This window comes from Pelophylax lessonae (genome assembly GCF_965119305.1).
Source record: "Pelophylax lessonae genome assembly, chromosome: 2".
In the NCBI taxonomy this organism is placed as follows: Eukaryota; Metazoa; Chordata; class Amphibia; order Anura; family Ranidae; genus Pelophylax; species Pelophylax lessonae.
In genome coordinates, this window is record NC_138769.1 from 213,809,308 (window position 1) to 213,825,138 (window position 15,831).

General features: G+C 42.9%; 1 protein-coding gene across 6 annotated transcripts in view; it reads left to right on the forward strand.

Annotated features, from left to right (window-relative positions):
• Positions 1-15,831, forward strand: part of KDM6A (lysine demethylase 6A) — a 794,872-nt gene that overhangs the window by 773,203 nt on the left and 5,838 nt on the right. For all 6 annotated transcript variants that reach the window (XM_082247554.1, XM_082247553.1, XM_082247555.1 and 3 more), the window contains 2 exons: positions 10,072-10,198; positions 10,316-10,486. In XM_082247554.1, coding sequence (XP_082103680.1) covers positions 10,072-10,198; positions 10,316-10,486 — 298 coding nt within the window. The remainder of the gene's footprint in view (positions 1-10,071; positions 10,199-10,315; positions 10,487-15,831) is intronic.

The following is a 15,831-nucleotide window of genomic DNA, read 5'->3' on the forward strand; positions in this document are numbered from 1 at the left end:
CTGTAGACTAGTGCTCCCTGGAAGGAGACACAGGGTCCGGGGTTGTCTCAGACGGACCTCAATGGATAGAGACCTGAAGCGCACTAATTTGAAGACCGCCAAAACATCCTAAATCTTTTCCCATGCACCCCTATTTTCAGGACATGTTTATAACTTAATTGAAAGGACTGCACTCCTGTGACCCATTTTCAGCCGAGGTTAGAATAAAGACTGCTGTCGGCTGACGTCCCTTTTCTAGTAAAGACTTGGGAAAGATCCAATTTTTACAGTCTGGATCCATCCAGATGAGATGGCTGGACCGCCAGCTGTCTCAGCCTCTCAGTGAGCCGTTGGGAGACTAAAGCCCCGTACACACACGCAGATCGTCATCATACAAACGTCGGCGGACGAAAGATCTGCCGATTGTATGCGTGTTAGTATGGTGCCTCCGACAGATGTCTGCAGACACCAGAGCGGACGATTGTTCGCCTGTCAGTACAGAAATCAGCCGACAGACCGCAGATTTGCAAGACTGGGCATGCTCAGAAAATAAAAAACACAGGGAAAGTTAACCATTACATGACATCACTTCTGCAGTCAGCTGAAGTCTGCGGACAAAATTCTTGTGCTGTCCTTGTGCTGTCTTTGCACTTTTCAACAGACACCGACATCCCGGGGAGAAAAGACGAACATTTGTATGACGACGATCTGCGTGTGTGTACGGGGCTTAAGGCAGCTGCTCCTGTCCCCTCTACAGCTCAGTGCTCCAGTGAGTGCTGGAGTGGCAAAGTAGAGAGTCAGTGACTGGAAGTCACCAGCTCTCTGCAGGCTGAATAGCGTGAACTTGAGCAATCAGTTGTCTTGGATTGCTTCTTTCTCAGTCTTAGAGGCGACAGGGGACCGCTGCAGCTGGGATTGGTGATGCATCAATTTAGATGAGAGGGATATATATATATATATATATATTTTTTTTTTTTTAAAGCCATTCTCTTTTATCTTTGAACTTTCAGTTAATCGCTTACTGTCTTCTACTAATGTAGGAGTATATCCAGACTGGTGCACACAATCTTGTGCTGTAGGGACAGCCTGTAATGTTGCTACAGGGACTGGATCCTGCATGGGCACTCGACTTGGAGCTTCGTTAAGTATGTTGAGTTAGCTGCTGGATGCTGTACAGTCCCAGGGCCATTGCTATTGAACCCAATCCCTGAAAACCCCTTCAAGGTTATGCCCATTGTGGCGGGTGAAGCCTGGACTTTATATAAAGTCTAGCGCCATGGACAAGTAAGATCATGTCACCCTGAATCTCTGTCAATTACTGTAAAAAATGTTTGTAATGTGTTTACATTTCAATGTATAGTCTTCAAACAAGGTTCCCTTTTTTGTTTTTTTGGGTTTTTTTTTTCCTCAGAAGATCCTTTAAGAGCCCATTCACATTAGCGCGACTTGTCAGGGGACTTGTCAGCCTGACAAGTCGCGGTCCATTTAGTAGTACAGGACCCATTCTAATAGGAGCAACACAAGTTGCTCCGACTTAGAAAAAGGGTCCTGAACTACTTTGGGGCGACCTCGGAGCGACTTGCATAGACTTCCATTATGTGAAGTCTCTGCAAGTCGCGCCGAAGTCACGGTGCATGCGACTTCACAGGTTGCCCCCCCCCCCCCCGAAGTCGTGTCGCCTCAATGTGAATGGGCTCTAAGAGATTCTCCACTTTCCAGATCTGCTACTGTTTTGGATTCAGCAGGTAGTTGTGCAGACTCTAACGTAAATAAGTGAGGCAATAATTCCTATAGGTTCAGAATTCCAGAAATCCTGTCACCATAACCAAAAACACGGTAACAATACAAAGGGATCCCCCTGTAGTAAAGTTGTATTGTTAGGTTTTTTTGCAGGCCTATGAGTTGTAAGATATAGTGCCTTCTTTTCCTGGGCAGTGAATGTTTTAGGCTTTTTCAATAAGTCTGTGTCAGATCTGTAAGGCTGTGGCCTGGTCTTCAATACATACATTGATTTAGTAAAATAATGTATATCTGCTTCTGCCGATGCTTAATTTGTCGGAAAGTTCTTAAAATGGCTATTTAATGGTTTTGTTTAAATTTATTTTTTACATTTTTTTTTATAGAGGGGCTGATTCGCCTGTGTTTACATGTGCTCACCCCTTAGTTTGCACTGCTTATTGGAATTCATAGGTTGCTATTTATCATCAAAGGCATGTTCCTCAATAGATAATAGAGAAAATGGGAAGCAATGTATCCCGATTGGACAGCTCCCTACCTTTAAAAGTGGAAGTGAAGTCTACATTTTTACTTGTACCTACAGGTAAGCCTGTAATAAGGCTTGCCTGTAGGTACAGTGAATATCTCCTAAACTTGTACTGTTAAGAAATATTCACACAGCATGCAGCCTGTGACATCACTGGCATATGTGCTCTGAAGGGACGGTATACCTGTGCTCTACCCTCAAAGCTCTGTGTCGGGGCTCCCGCACATGCACCCGAGTGACGCCATCGCCTCCCCAGCCATTCATACAGCCAGAGTCCGCAAACCAGAAAGGAAGACCAGGTGAGGATGGAAACACTGGAGCCATGACAGCGCGCCGCTGGAGCGCTGCTTGTCCAGTTAAGTCTGTCATGATGTGCTGGTATGCGGTGCATACTAGTTTTATTATCACTTAAACCTGCAGGGGGCCCGATTTTTTTTCTTGCATTTTATTACCACTTTAAATGCTTTTATTTTCTCTTGGTATTGTTATCCCTAACTAGCTCTAACTCCTAACTTACGTGTGTGTGTTTGTCTATTATTCATCGATAGACGCAGCTCCATCTTCTTTAGACCATTGGGTTATGCTCCTCCAATCAGGAATAGGCACTAGGCAGGAAAAAGCTTTACCACGCCTATGGGGGTGTCCCTGCAGGCATAACCCCACACACTCTGCTTCAGCCTGCAGTTTGTTTCTGCCTAGTTTGGAAATAGGACCTAGCTCCCTGCTGGGACTTCGGTTTTAGCTGTTAAAGCGAATTTTTGTGTTCTTATGATTTTTTATTTTCATTAGTTATTTCCTGGAGAACTACAAGCAACAGCTGGCTGTGGTTTTCGGGCCTGGATAATCTAGATCCTTACGGTCTTCCAGCCTGGCCGGCGAGCATGAGCAGGTTATAATCCAGAAATAGGCCTCGCCACGACAGTGCCCTGATGGATTAGGACAAGCCTGTGAGATGACCGTCTCGCAGGGACGCGATCAACCTGGAGTCTCAGCGTTCCCCCCTGGCTGGCAGCACTCCCATCCCGGGTGGGAAGTGTTCTGTTTGGAGTGGCGCCGACCTGGTCCAATGGGTTGGTGAGTAATATGGTCCCCCCAAAACCTACGGTGATCTCGGGGGGGGGGGGGGAGAGACGTGGGCCCCCTCCCTGGAATAGTCAGACCCTCGGGGCTCCCTCGGTTCCCCTTGCCTTCCGGACAGACTGGGCTCAAACCCCTCAGCCTTTTTTTTTTTTTCTCCCTACCCTTAGACGGTTCTTGCCTTGGGTGGAAATATTGTGGCTACTGCGGCGCCGTTCGATGGGGGATTGCTTGCCCTGGTTGGGTCTCTTCCTAGGAACCTTCCGATGCCTACTGTTCGGGGATCCCCTTTGGGGGTCCTGGAGACCGCATGGCGCGCTGTGGGGGCCGCCATTTTGCTGTAGATCCATGCTTCTATATTCCCATTGTAATACACGGGCAGCCATTTGTTAGTTCCCCATAAGAATGCATTGGGCAGCAATTTTCTTGTGGTCCATATCACTGGACAAGCATGTGGCATGGCACTTTAATTCTACCAAAGACCCAGGCCGTTTTTCCATTTTCCTGTGAGATTGTTTTTACTTTCATTTTCACAGAACATGCTTGCAGCCTCCTGAGGAGGGCAAGGAGCAGTTTAGTAATGTTTTCTGGGGTCTCCTGTGGGTTTCCCTTATACACTCTATTAGATTGTACTAGTGGGGTTTTGGCAGACCGCTGAGAGCGGTGGGATCGCGATTGGCGACTTTTAAAGGGACACTGCATTTTTTTTCTGATCAGTGTAAATATGGAGTCCCAGGATATAATTTCACCTACAGACCCCTTAGGTGCGTCTGCGGACCCTTCTGGGTCGCAGTCCCGGCCTGATCTCACAGCAATTTTGCAAAGCTTTGTGTCAAAGGTATTTTTTTTGTAATTACAAGCCCTCTGCCTTCACCTCCATCGGCAGGGTCCTCAGACTCTGGAGTAGATATGGCCACCGCAGACATATCCCACCCTGATGGGTTGGTGTCTTCGCATTCTGATGGTGAAGAGGATCTGTGCTCGTCAGCCGCTGCTCGGAAACGCGCTTTGGTGGCAGCACTTAGTTTCTGTGTGGGAAACTTTAAAATTGGCTGATGAATCTGCAGCATCGGTTACACAGGTGTTTTGGCTCCCGCAAATCCCAAAAATTAGGTAAGGGGTTTCCTTTTCCTGCACTTTATCACAATATTGTTGATGAACTATGGCGGCGCATCAAGCACATGCTGGTGGTGCCTAAGCGCCTTGAACGCCGTTATCCTTTTGCGGATGCAGTTTCAAATAGGTGGACCATGCCACCAAAGGTGGATCTCCCGGTTTTCAGGCTCAATAAGTTTACTGTGGTTCAGGTGGAAGAATCCCTGACTTTTGCGGACCCCATGGATAGACGGATGGAGTCTCTGTCCCGCCATCTACACGTGGCTCCTCCTTTCCCAGTGAAGGAGCATTCTATTAAAGCGCTGAGTGCCTCTGGGGCTTTTGACCATCAGGCGTCAGTGCTGCAAGTTTGCAAGGTGGCAACATAGTCGTCAGTGCATACGTTCAAAAATTCTACAAAGTAGATGTGTTGGCATCTTCGGACGCTTCCTTTGGCCGCGAGGTTTCGCAGTCTGCGGTTTAAAGAGAATCTTTTTTGTTTCTCTTTGAGGGTGTATATTTTTCAAGGTGAGCTCCAGTTCCTGGTATTGCTCCATGTTACCTGATTGGCTAGGTTTAGCCTTTGGGGAATTATGTCTTCTTTTGTTCTCTTACATCCCTCATGTTATACTGCTTTGGGACATTCCAATGGACTAAAGAAGATGGAGCTGCGTCTGTCGAACAATAGAGAAAATTGGAATTTTGTAGGAACTTACTGTAAAATCCTTTCCTCTGAAGTTCGATAGACGAAGCACCTGCCCCTCTACTTTGTCTTCTAAACACTGCTTGCAACGAAACTGCAGGCTGAAGCATAGTATGTGGGGTTATGCCTGCAGGAACAGCCCCCATAGACGTGGTATTACTTTTTTTCCTGCCTAGTGCCTATTGCAGATTGGAGGAGCATAACCCAATGGTCTAAAGAAGATGGAGCTGCGTCTGTCGAACTTCAGAGAAAAGGATTTTACGGTAAGTTCATACACAATCATTTAACATTTCATAAAAAACAAAAAAAAAACCTTAAGGACCTTTGTAAATACCTTTGCCATTTGTACCAAAATCATTATTTTGTTGTCCAGATAAACAGGACAAAGTACAGCAGCATACATTTAGCATATTTGTAGTAGCACTTATTTTGAAACGGTCACTGCTCAAATTATGTCTTCGCATATATGCGAATTGGATGTGTTTTGTTCCGTATTCGATTTCACATAACATGTAAACCAGACCGTCTTGCAATGGAGCTGGTTCACACATGTCTGGGGCGGGCGCTTTCCGCTTTTGAAAAGAGTCCTGTGCGGTAAACAAAACTGCACCAGAATCCTTTTAAAAATGGACTGCAAACTGAAGCCTGACGTGTGAACCTCGCCTAAAAAGGTACTTCAGATTTTAACTATTTCCCCTTTAAAATATATATATATATATATATATATATATATATATATATATATATATATATATATATATAATATCTAAAGGGGTTAGAACCCCTGATATATATTTTTTTTTTTTTTTCGTGTTTCTTATGGCAACTGTTTTACCAAGCAGGAAGTGAGGGTAAATCTACAAGAGCATCACAGACAGAAATCAATTTGCATTTTTATTAGAGTAGGGGAATGCAAGAACCCCTGTCAGATTTGATTTGCTAGCTGTGCCCCTGTTCTAAATTTTCCCTTCCTGTTTGGTAAATGGTCATTGGGACATAAAGAAAAAAAACTCTTAATTATCCCTGGATAGTAGTAAAATCCCTTTCAACCAAAATGTGTAAAAATAAAAAAATCTTTTGCTTTGACATACGCAGTAAGTAACCTTTTGAAAGACAAAATCGCAAAAAGAAATCCTTGATTGTCCAAAAAAAGTGGCAAAAAATATTTTTCCCCATTTTTTTTTTTTTTTTTCTTTTCAGTTTTGGTTATTGCTAAATCAATAAGCTAGTACTTGAAAATGATGGTCCTGTAGTTTTTCTGGTTAAACTACCACCCACCATTCTGCATAGTCCTTCCAAAGCTGTTTGCCCCCCTGCTAATAGGAAAGCAGAATAAAGACTGAGGGACTGGGAATCCTATCTCAGTTCTGGGTATCAATATATTGCTGTTCTTTCTTTAGGTTACATTTAGGCTGAGCATTTTCAGGTGTTTTTTTAGCTGTTTTTGAACAGATTTGCAAATATGATAGGTGTTTTTTATTTAGGGGTTTTTGCTGGGGCCAGTAGAAATTTGTGTAGATATGTCCTAGGCACATACAACAGGAAAACAAGAATCAAGCACATGGCTGCTGTACACAGGAGGTACTGTACCTTTCACTTTGATCTAGAGAAGCAGTGTAATTGTTCAACTGGGGCAGCCAGTTTTGTCCCACTTCCTCTCAGGCTCTGGTGGTTCTTGCCCGACTACTATAATGGGGATCCCTTGGATCATTGATGCAGGGGTAGCCAAAAATTAGATCAATGGATTTTTCCGCTTCCAGAAGCAGGCTTTCTTCCATTTTGATCACAAGATGTATATTTATGAGGTGTGAAGTGGTGCTAGAAAAGGGGAGGAGAGCTGCTGTTTGAGCTGAAAAAAAAAACGCTGATTTCTTGCTGTTCAGACGTTTTTTATCCAAGTTTAGGTGGGCAAAAATGCTCAAATCTGCCTGAAAAAGAAGCTTGTATACATTTTTGAACGACATGCATTTTACTTCAGGCGACAAAATGCTCAAATGTGAACAGGGGTCATTGAAATTAAAGGCATTTTGCTTGTTTAGTGTTTCTAAACTTCAGGCTGAAAAATGCTCAAATATAAACAGGACCTTAGGTAATCCTGTAGTCGGAGAAGAAACATTCAAGTATTTAACTTTTCCTAACATGCAGTAAATTTGCTTTAAAACAAGCAATCACTGACCTGTAACTGCAGGCACTGTGGAGAATTTCACAAGAGAACCACTAAAACCATCTAAGGCTTGTTTGTAGATTCTCTTCCACAGCACATACTCCTGTGTTTATTGTAGAGGTTAGAAACCTGACAGGTGACTGTTGGGAGGGAGAGCAGGGCAAACTGAATTGGCCTAGAGAAGGACTTCAGTGCTTCTGTTTTATATTGAGGCGGAAATACTCCATATACTCTTATAGATTTTTTTGACTGGGTGACTAAAATAATAGACGGTGGAGGTGCAGTAGACATTCCATATCTAGATTTTAGTAAGGCTTTTGACACTGTCCCACATAGAAGACTTATCAATAAACTGCAGTCATTGAGCATGGACTCCCATATTGTTGAGTGGATTAGGCAGTGGCTAAGTGACAGACAACAGAGGGTTGTAGTCAATGGAGAACATTCAGAACAAGGTCATGTTACCAGTGGGGTACCTCAGGGATCTGTACTGGGACCAATTTTGTTTAATATCTTCATAAGTGATATTGCAAAAGGCCTCGATGGTAAGGTTTGTCTTTTTGCTGATGACACAAAGATATGTAACAGGGTTGATGTTCCTGGAGGGAAACGCCAAATGGAAAAGGATTTAGGAAAACTAGAAGAATGGTCAGAACTCTGGCAACTGAAATTTAATGTGGATAAGTGCAAGATAATGCACCTGGGGCGTAAAAACCCAAGGGCAGAATATAGAATTTTTGACACAGTCCTGACCTCAGTATCTGAGGAAAGGGATTTAGGAGTAATTATTTCAGAAGACTTAAAGGTGGGAAGACAATGTAATAGAGCAGCACGAAATGCCAGCAGAATGCTTGGATGTATAGGGAGAGGTATAAGCAGTAGAAAGAGAGAAGTGCTTATGCCGCTGTACAGAACACTGGTGAGACCTCACTTGGAGTATTGTGCGCAGTACTGGAGGCCATATCTCCAGAAGGATATAGATACTCTGGAGAGAGTTCAGAGAAGAGCTACTAAACTAGTACATGGATTGCAGAAAAAAACTTACCAGGAAAGGTTAAAGGACCTTAACATGTATAGCTTGGAAGAAAGAAGAGACAGAGGGGATATGATAGAAACTTTTAAATACATAAAGGGAATCAACTCGGTAAAGGAGGAGAGCATATTTAAAAGAAGAAAAACTACCACAAGAGGACACAGTTTTAAATTAGAGGGGCAAAGGTTTAAAAGTAATATGAGGAAGTATTACTTTACTGAGAGAGTAGTGGATGCATGGAATAACCTTCCTGCAGAAGTGGTAGCTGCAAATACAGTGAAGGAGTTTAAGCATGCATGGGATAGGCATAAGGCTATCCTTCATATAAGATAGGGCCAAGGACTATTCATAGGATTCAGATATATTGGGCAGACTAGATGGGCCAAATGGTTCTTATCTGCCGACACATTCTATGTTTCTATATGTTAGGGTTTATTTTAAAGGTTTTACTGCATAGAGTGGTACTGTAACCTGCGAAATGTTTAAAATAATACCAATTTCTCCTCATAGGTAAATACATTTGTGTGTACAGATTTCCTGCAAGGGGAGCAATTTATTTTAATGGATTAAAGGAATACTGTGCAGGCTCAGTAGGAGCTTTTTGTTTACTGATCTTGGCTTGTATGCTGCATTTTACTTTCTGAAAAGTAGAGGATTACAGCATGGATTTAAGTTTTAGTTTTCTGTGTTAAAGTTTTACTTTAGTAACATGTAAATACTCTTTAGTCTGGCCACAGTTGCACTTTAGCTCCAAGTTTTTTGGGTGATAATTACAGGATCCCTGTGTTTACACAATTGTAAGCAATGTTCATGCATCTACAATGCTTAAAGTTTAACAGTTTTGGTAAACCTCTTCCCGCCCGCGCTGTAGCCAAAAGACGGTTACAGCACAGGCTTACATTGCCAGAGGGGCGTCCATAGATGTCCTTCCGTGATAGCGCTTAGGACACAGCTGATCACAGATCAGGGTCAAGGGCCAATCACAGCGGTCCTTTACCACATGATCAGCTGTGTCCAATGACAGCTGGTCACAATGTTAACACAAGGCGGTTATTGGCATTCTTTTTCCCACCAGTGCTGCCTATCTGTGCAGTCCCACCAGTGCTGCCTATCTGTGCTCATTATTGTTACCTATCAGTGCAGCCTCATCAGCGCACATCAGTGAAGGTGAAAAATGACCTTATAACAAAACTATGAAAAACTTTTTTTTTTTTTTTTTTTATTTGCCCAAAAAAAAAAAAAAAAAAAAAGTGATGATTGAATACCACCAAAAAAAAGCTCTAGTTGTGTAAACAAAATGATAATTTAGTTTGGGTACAGTGTTTCATGACCTCATAATTGTCGTTCAAAGTACGACAGCATTAAAAGCTGAAAATTGGCCTAGGCAGGAAGGGGTGAAAGTGCCCAGGTAGGCAAGGGGCTAAAAGATGAATAAAATCTCCTCCAAAAAAATCAAATATTTTTTGATTTCCATTTGGCAGATTGGCGTTCTCTGTGTTGCTGCAATAGCTTTTCATGTTATGTTAATCTTTGTCTACTGTTTCTAATAACAAAAATGGTCTGTGTATAAATGTATATATTCGTAATGGCTTTATTTATAGATGCAGAAGTACTGCATTCATAAAAGTACTCAGCTGTATTGACTAAAACTGTAAAAAGTTACTAATGGGTAGGAATATTAAGTGTTTGTTCTTGGTCATTTCTCTGTTGTTTTTTTTTTTCTTAAAGCTCAAAGATTGTTTGTTGGTCTTATTTAGGTACTGCTTACTGAGGACATTGAAGCAGTGCCAGGCTTTAAGAGAAGCTCTTATTGCCACAGGAAAGGAGGTTGTATGGCATGGACGAACAAAAGAGGAACCTGCACATTACTGTAACATCTGTGAGGTTGGTTACTAATCATTTCAGTAGTAGATCTCTATACTTCTAATATTTACTGGGTAAAGTAAATCTATTTGTATGGATTGGTATGTAACTGCTAATATATATTGTTTTTAACTCCAGGTGGAAGTCTTCAATCTGCTTTTTGTTACAAAGGAAAGCAATTCTCGGAAGACCTATATAGTTCATTGCCATGACTGTGCGCGAAAAACGAATCCAGATCTGGAAAACTTTGTGGTGCTAGAACAGTACAAAATTGAGGAACTAATGCAAATTTACGATTTATTTACATTAGTAAGTATTTTTATTTCAGTAGTAACTTTAATTGAACAAAGGTTTGAAATAATTTTTACTGTTTGTGTTATTTGACATTTTCTGAATAAAAACTCTGAATCCTGTTTTTAGCACTATCAGGTACATGCTTTAAATCCAAGCTCAGTTTTCTTAGTGGTGAGGCTTATTTATTGGAATATCGCTAAGATTTTGTTTCTTTTGGGGTGCTCTGCAAGATAACTAAGAACATGTGCGCACGACCCACTGGGTACTATTGCTTATACTTTTATATTTTTTTGTGAGAAAGGTTTTTAATGCAGGTTAAGCACTTTAAGACCAGGCCTTTTTTTTTTTTTGACATTTGTTGTTTAGAGGTAAAAATCAGTATTTCTCTTTCGTTCATTCACGGACACAGCTCCTGTCGTTCTTTACCATTTGGTTATACTGCCCCCTACAGGAGTAGGACACTAGGCAGAAAAAAAACTTCTTGTTACACCCATGGGCAGTCCGAGGGGGTGTACCCCTCCCTGCTATAGTCACTGTTTTTTTTTCTGCCTAGTCGGGAGTAAGGACCTAGTTCCTTCCCAACATTTTTTAGATAGGAAATTTTTTCCTCCTGGATTTTTTCTGTTAGATCTATCAACTGCCGGACTGGACAACAAGCTGGATATTCTAGACCCAGTGGTCACCCCAGTCTGGCCTCAGCTCCTCCCTAGGTTGGCCATGACATAGCCCCACTGGACAGGGGCTGGCCCTGCGAGGTTGTATACTTTGGTGCTTTCAGCTTTACGGAAGCCTAATTTGTTAATATTTGGGAGATTCACCTGCTTACGCTGTCCCAGAAGGTGGCCTTTTTGGTGGCTATCCCCTCTGCGCACAGGTTGTTGGAACTGGTGGTTTCCTGTTGTTCACCTTATCTGGTGATTCACAAGGATAAGGTGGTGCTTCGCCCCACGCAGTCATTCCTTCCTAAGAGGGTCTCTGACAGACTGACTGGCGGTCTCTGACTGGGTTATACTGCCCCCTACAGGAGTAGGACACTAGGCAGAAAAAAAGTTCAGGCTATGCCCATGGGCAGTCCCGGGGGGTACACCCTTTCTGCATAGGATGTCAGTTTTGTATCAAAGCAGTGTCGGAAAGTAACACCAACAAAATAGAGGGGCGGGTACTGCGTCCATCAATGAACTTAAGAGAAAAAGATTGTACGGTACGTCAAAAATCCAGTTTTCTCTATCGTTCATTGACGGACACAGTTCTCTCTGATCCATATCAGTAGGGACGTCCCAAAGCAGTGCCATAAAATGAGGGGTGGGAACAGCAGAAAATAACAAGTTCCCAAGGCTAAACATAGCCAATCAGGCAACCTAGGACTCAGAAGATAAGATGAGGCCCACCTGAAACAAACAGGAAACAACCTCAAGGAAGGCCAAAAGCCCTCCAGACAGCAGCCAGCAAAAAACTTTGCGGCCAAAAGAGACATTTGCAGATGCCAGCACATCCTTATAAAATTTGGCAAAGGTGTGATCAGACTACCAGGTAGCCGACTTGCAACCTGGAGCACAGATGCTAGTATGGCGGGAAAAAAAAACAGGAAGCACTAGGCGCTCGAGTACGAACGCGTCGAAACAGGGAAAGGCAGGACCTGACCCTTGGTTGAATAAGTCTGCACCACCGTCTGTCTAAGCCATCTGAAAACAGTTGCAGCAGACGCAGGCAGTCCCGTTCATGGGCTATTAAGTACAGAGAGCGAGCCTGACTTGGCGAAAAGACTCCGTAGTCGTCAAGTACCCCTTGAGTACCCGAGCTCTATCCAGAGAATGCAATGCACATTCCGCGGGATGTAAGGGCTTAGGACACAAGATGGTAATACAATGTCCTCGTTCAAGCGAAGAAGAAAAGGATTTTACGTAAGTCAAAAATCAAGTTTTCATTGGAATGAAGATTTTGTGTTGCCTTCCCTGTGTCCCAGGCCTAAATATCCAAAGGAAATTGCCTTGCATGCCTGGGCAGTCTTTCAGGAAGTCAGACACTCTTTGTGCTCACGGATGGTCCTCACCAAAGGATTGTCCTCTTCCTCTGCGACCATTTTCAGATAGATCAGACAGATGTTGGTTCAGGCCTATTCCATCAGGGGTCAGGTATCTCCTTTCCTTGTCAAGGCACACTCTACTAGGGTGCTTAATGCCTCCTGGGCCTTCGCCATTCAAGCGTCAGTGACGCAGGTTTGCAAGGTGGCCATCTAGTCGTCGGTGCACATTTCTACAAAGTTTTATAAAGTGGATGTGTTGGCATCTGCGGATGCTTCTTTTGGCCGCAAGGTTTTGTAGACTGCTGTTTAAGAGGACCTGATCCTCTTTGAGGGTGTATTTTCTTCAGGTGGGCTCCAGTTTGGTTGAGCCCCTGTTGCCCGGTTGGCTAATGTTTAGGAGTACGAACGCGTCGAAACAGGGAAAGGCAGGACCTGACCCTTGGTTGAATAAGTCTGCACCACCGTCTGTCTAAGCCATCTGAAAACAGTTGCAGCAGACGCAGGCAGTCCCGTTCATGGGCTATTAAGTACAGAGAGCGAGCCTGACTTGGCGAAAAGACTCCGTAGTCGTCAAGTACCCCTTGAGTACCCGAGCTCTATCCAGAGAATGCAATGCACATTCCGCGGGATGTAAGGGCTTAGGACACAAGATGGTAATACAATGTCCTCGTTCAAGCGAACACTAGAAAACACCCTCGGAGGGAAGGACGGATCCGGACAAATGAACCAACATATATGGAAAATGACAGGACAATGTCGTCAGTGCTGACACCCTGCGCTTAAAGTGACAGCAACCAAGAAGGCCACCTTCTGTAATAAGGTAGGCAGGGGATACCCTTGAATACTTGCAAAAGGAGGTTCTGGAAGAACCGACTGCACCATCAAGGGCCCCAGTTGGTGACAGAGGTCGCACCGGAAGTACCAAGTGTCGCTACTGATATGGAGCAGAGAGATCTGCGTCCGTCAATTAACTTAAGAGAAAAGGATTTTACGTAAGTCAAAAATCAAGTTTTCATTGGAATGAAGATTTTGTGTTGCCTTCCCTGTGTCCCAGGCCTAAATATCCAAAGGAAATTGCCTTGCATGCCTGGGCAGTCTTTCAGGAAGTCAGACACTCTTTGTGCTCACGGATGGTCCTCACCAAAGGATTGTCCTCTTCCTCTGCGACCATTTTCAGATAGATCAGACAGATGTTGGTTCAGGCCTATTCCATCAGGGGTCAGGTATCTCCTTTCCTTGTCAAGGCACACTCTACTAGGGTGCTTAATGCCTCCTGGGCCTTCGCCATTCAAGCGTCAGTGACGCAGGTTTGCAAGGTGGCCATCTAGTCGTCGGTGCACATTTCTACAAAGTTTTATAAAGTGGATGTGTTGGCATCTGCGGATGCTTCTTTTGGCCGCAAGGTTTTGTAGACTGCTGTTTAAGAGGACCTGATCCTCTTTGAGGGTGTATTTTCTTCAGGTGGGCTCCAGTTTGGTTGAGCCCCTGTTGCCCGGTTGGCTAATGTTTAGCCTTGGGAGGTTTTTTAGCTGTTTCCCACCCCTCATGTTTGACACTGCTTTAGGATGTCCCAATGGTCAAGAATGACAGTTGTGTCCGTCAATAAACGAAAGAGAAAATGGGATTTTTGACTTACCGTAAGACCCATTTCTCTGATATTCATTGACAGACACAACACCCACTCTCTGTGAAGTTATTGTTCTCCTTGTAAAAAAACTGAGTAATTATAGCAGGGAGAGGGAGTATACCCCTTGGGACTGCCCAATGGTGTAGCCAGAAGTTTTTTTTTCTGCCTACTACTCCTGTAGGGGGTATTATAACCCAATGGTCATGAATGACAAGAGCTGTGTCCGTCAATGAACATGAGAGAAATGGATTTTATGGTAAGTCAAAAATCCCATTTTTTTTTTTTTTTTGCTAGAAAATTTCCTAGAACCCCCAAACGTTATAGATTTTTTTTTTTTAGCAGAGACCCTAGAGAATAAAATGGCAGTCGTTGCAATATTTTATGTAACAATACATTTGTGCCACGGTCTTTCAAATGTTTTTTTTTTTTTTTTATGTGGAAAGAAATACACCTTAATGAATTAAAAAAGATAAAAATAAATAAAAATAGTAAAGTTAGCCAATTTGGATAATGTGAAGGATGTTATGCCGAGTAAATGGATACCCCACATGTCATGCTTTAAAATTGCACATGTTTGTGTAATGGCGACAAATTACAGTAGTAAAAATCTCAATTGGCAGCACTTAAAAAAAAAAGTTACCTGTTTAGAGGTACAATGGATGGCTTGTGCTACAATTACTGCTCTCACTCTAACTATCTCAGAGATAACTCGTATGTGGTTTGAACACCGTTTACATATGCGTGCGCGACTTGCGTATGCTGTTGCTTCTGTGCGCAAGCACGGTGGGATGGGGCGCTTTCATTTTTTTTTTCTTATTTGTTTTACTTTTTATTTTTACACTGTATACTTATTTATTTTTTTGATAACTTTTCTTCCTATTGCAAGAAATGTAAACATCCCTTGTAAGCTAAATTAAGCATGACAGGTCCTCTTTATTAAGAGGTAAATAATATGCTGGTCCTAGCATAATAATTGTTTTTTCTTCTGGTGTGAAAAAGACCTCTCCTGCTGGCTATAAAAGTGATCCCGTGGCGAATCCGCCACCTGGGATCACTTTTATCTGAAAGCCAGCCGCCTTACCAAAAAAAAAAAAAGATACCGGGGTTATGGCAGCTAGCTGCTGCCATAACACTGATATTTAACGTCAAAGTAATGATGTATATTTACAGTTAGGGGGTCGGCAAGTGGTTAAAGTTTAAATATAATCTGCTTATATTATGCCTTACCAGGTTTCCATTTTCATCACATACCTAATTTTATATCTAGTTATGTCATCACTCTAAATGAGCTTGGTTGTGTTTGAATCCTAGTCCAAATGTAAGCAAGTCTGCCAGGAAGCTCTCGCTTTACTGGGGCAATCATCTCTGGCCCAGGCATTCCCCATCTCCACAGCTACGCACATACATGCACATCTTGTTTACTTGCAGCAGATGATTAGCCAAGTACAGGTAACCGCTTCCTTGTGGGCTCATTCACATGGATTCGAGGTAGGTGGGGGGGACACACCCACTCACCCAAGCAGATCCCTAGTCATCCCTGGGTCTCTATGCCAATTTTTCAAAACTTGTATTTAGTGTAACCCTGGAAATGTCACTACTTCTATTGGAATATCATTAATATAGAGTCCAAGCATTAGCTAGCTTCTGTAAATAAAAAAATATATATTTTATTACACATTAAAGCCATTTAAAGGCACATACACAAACCAT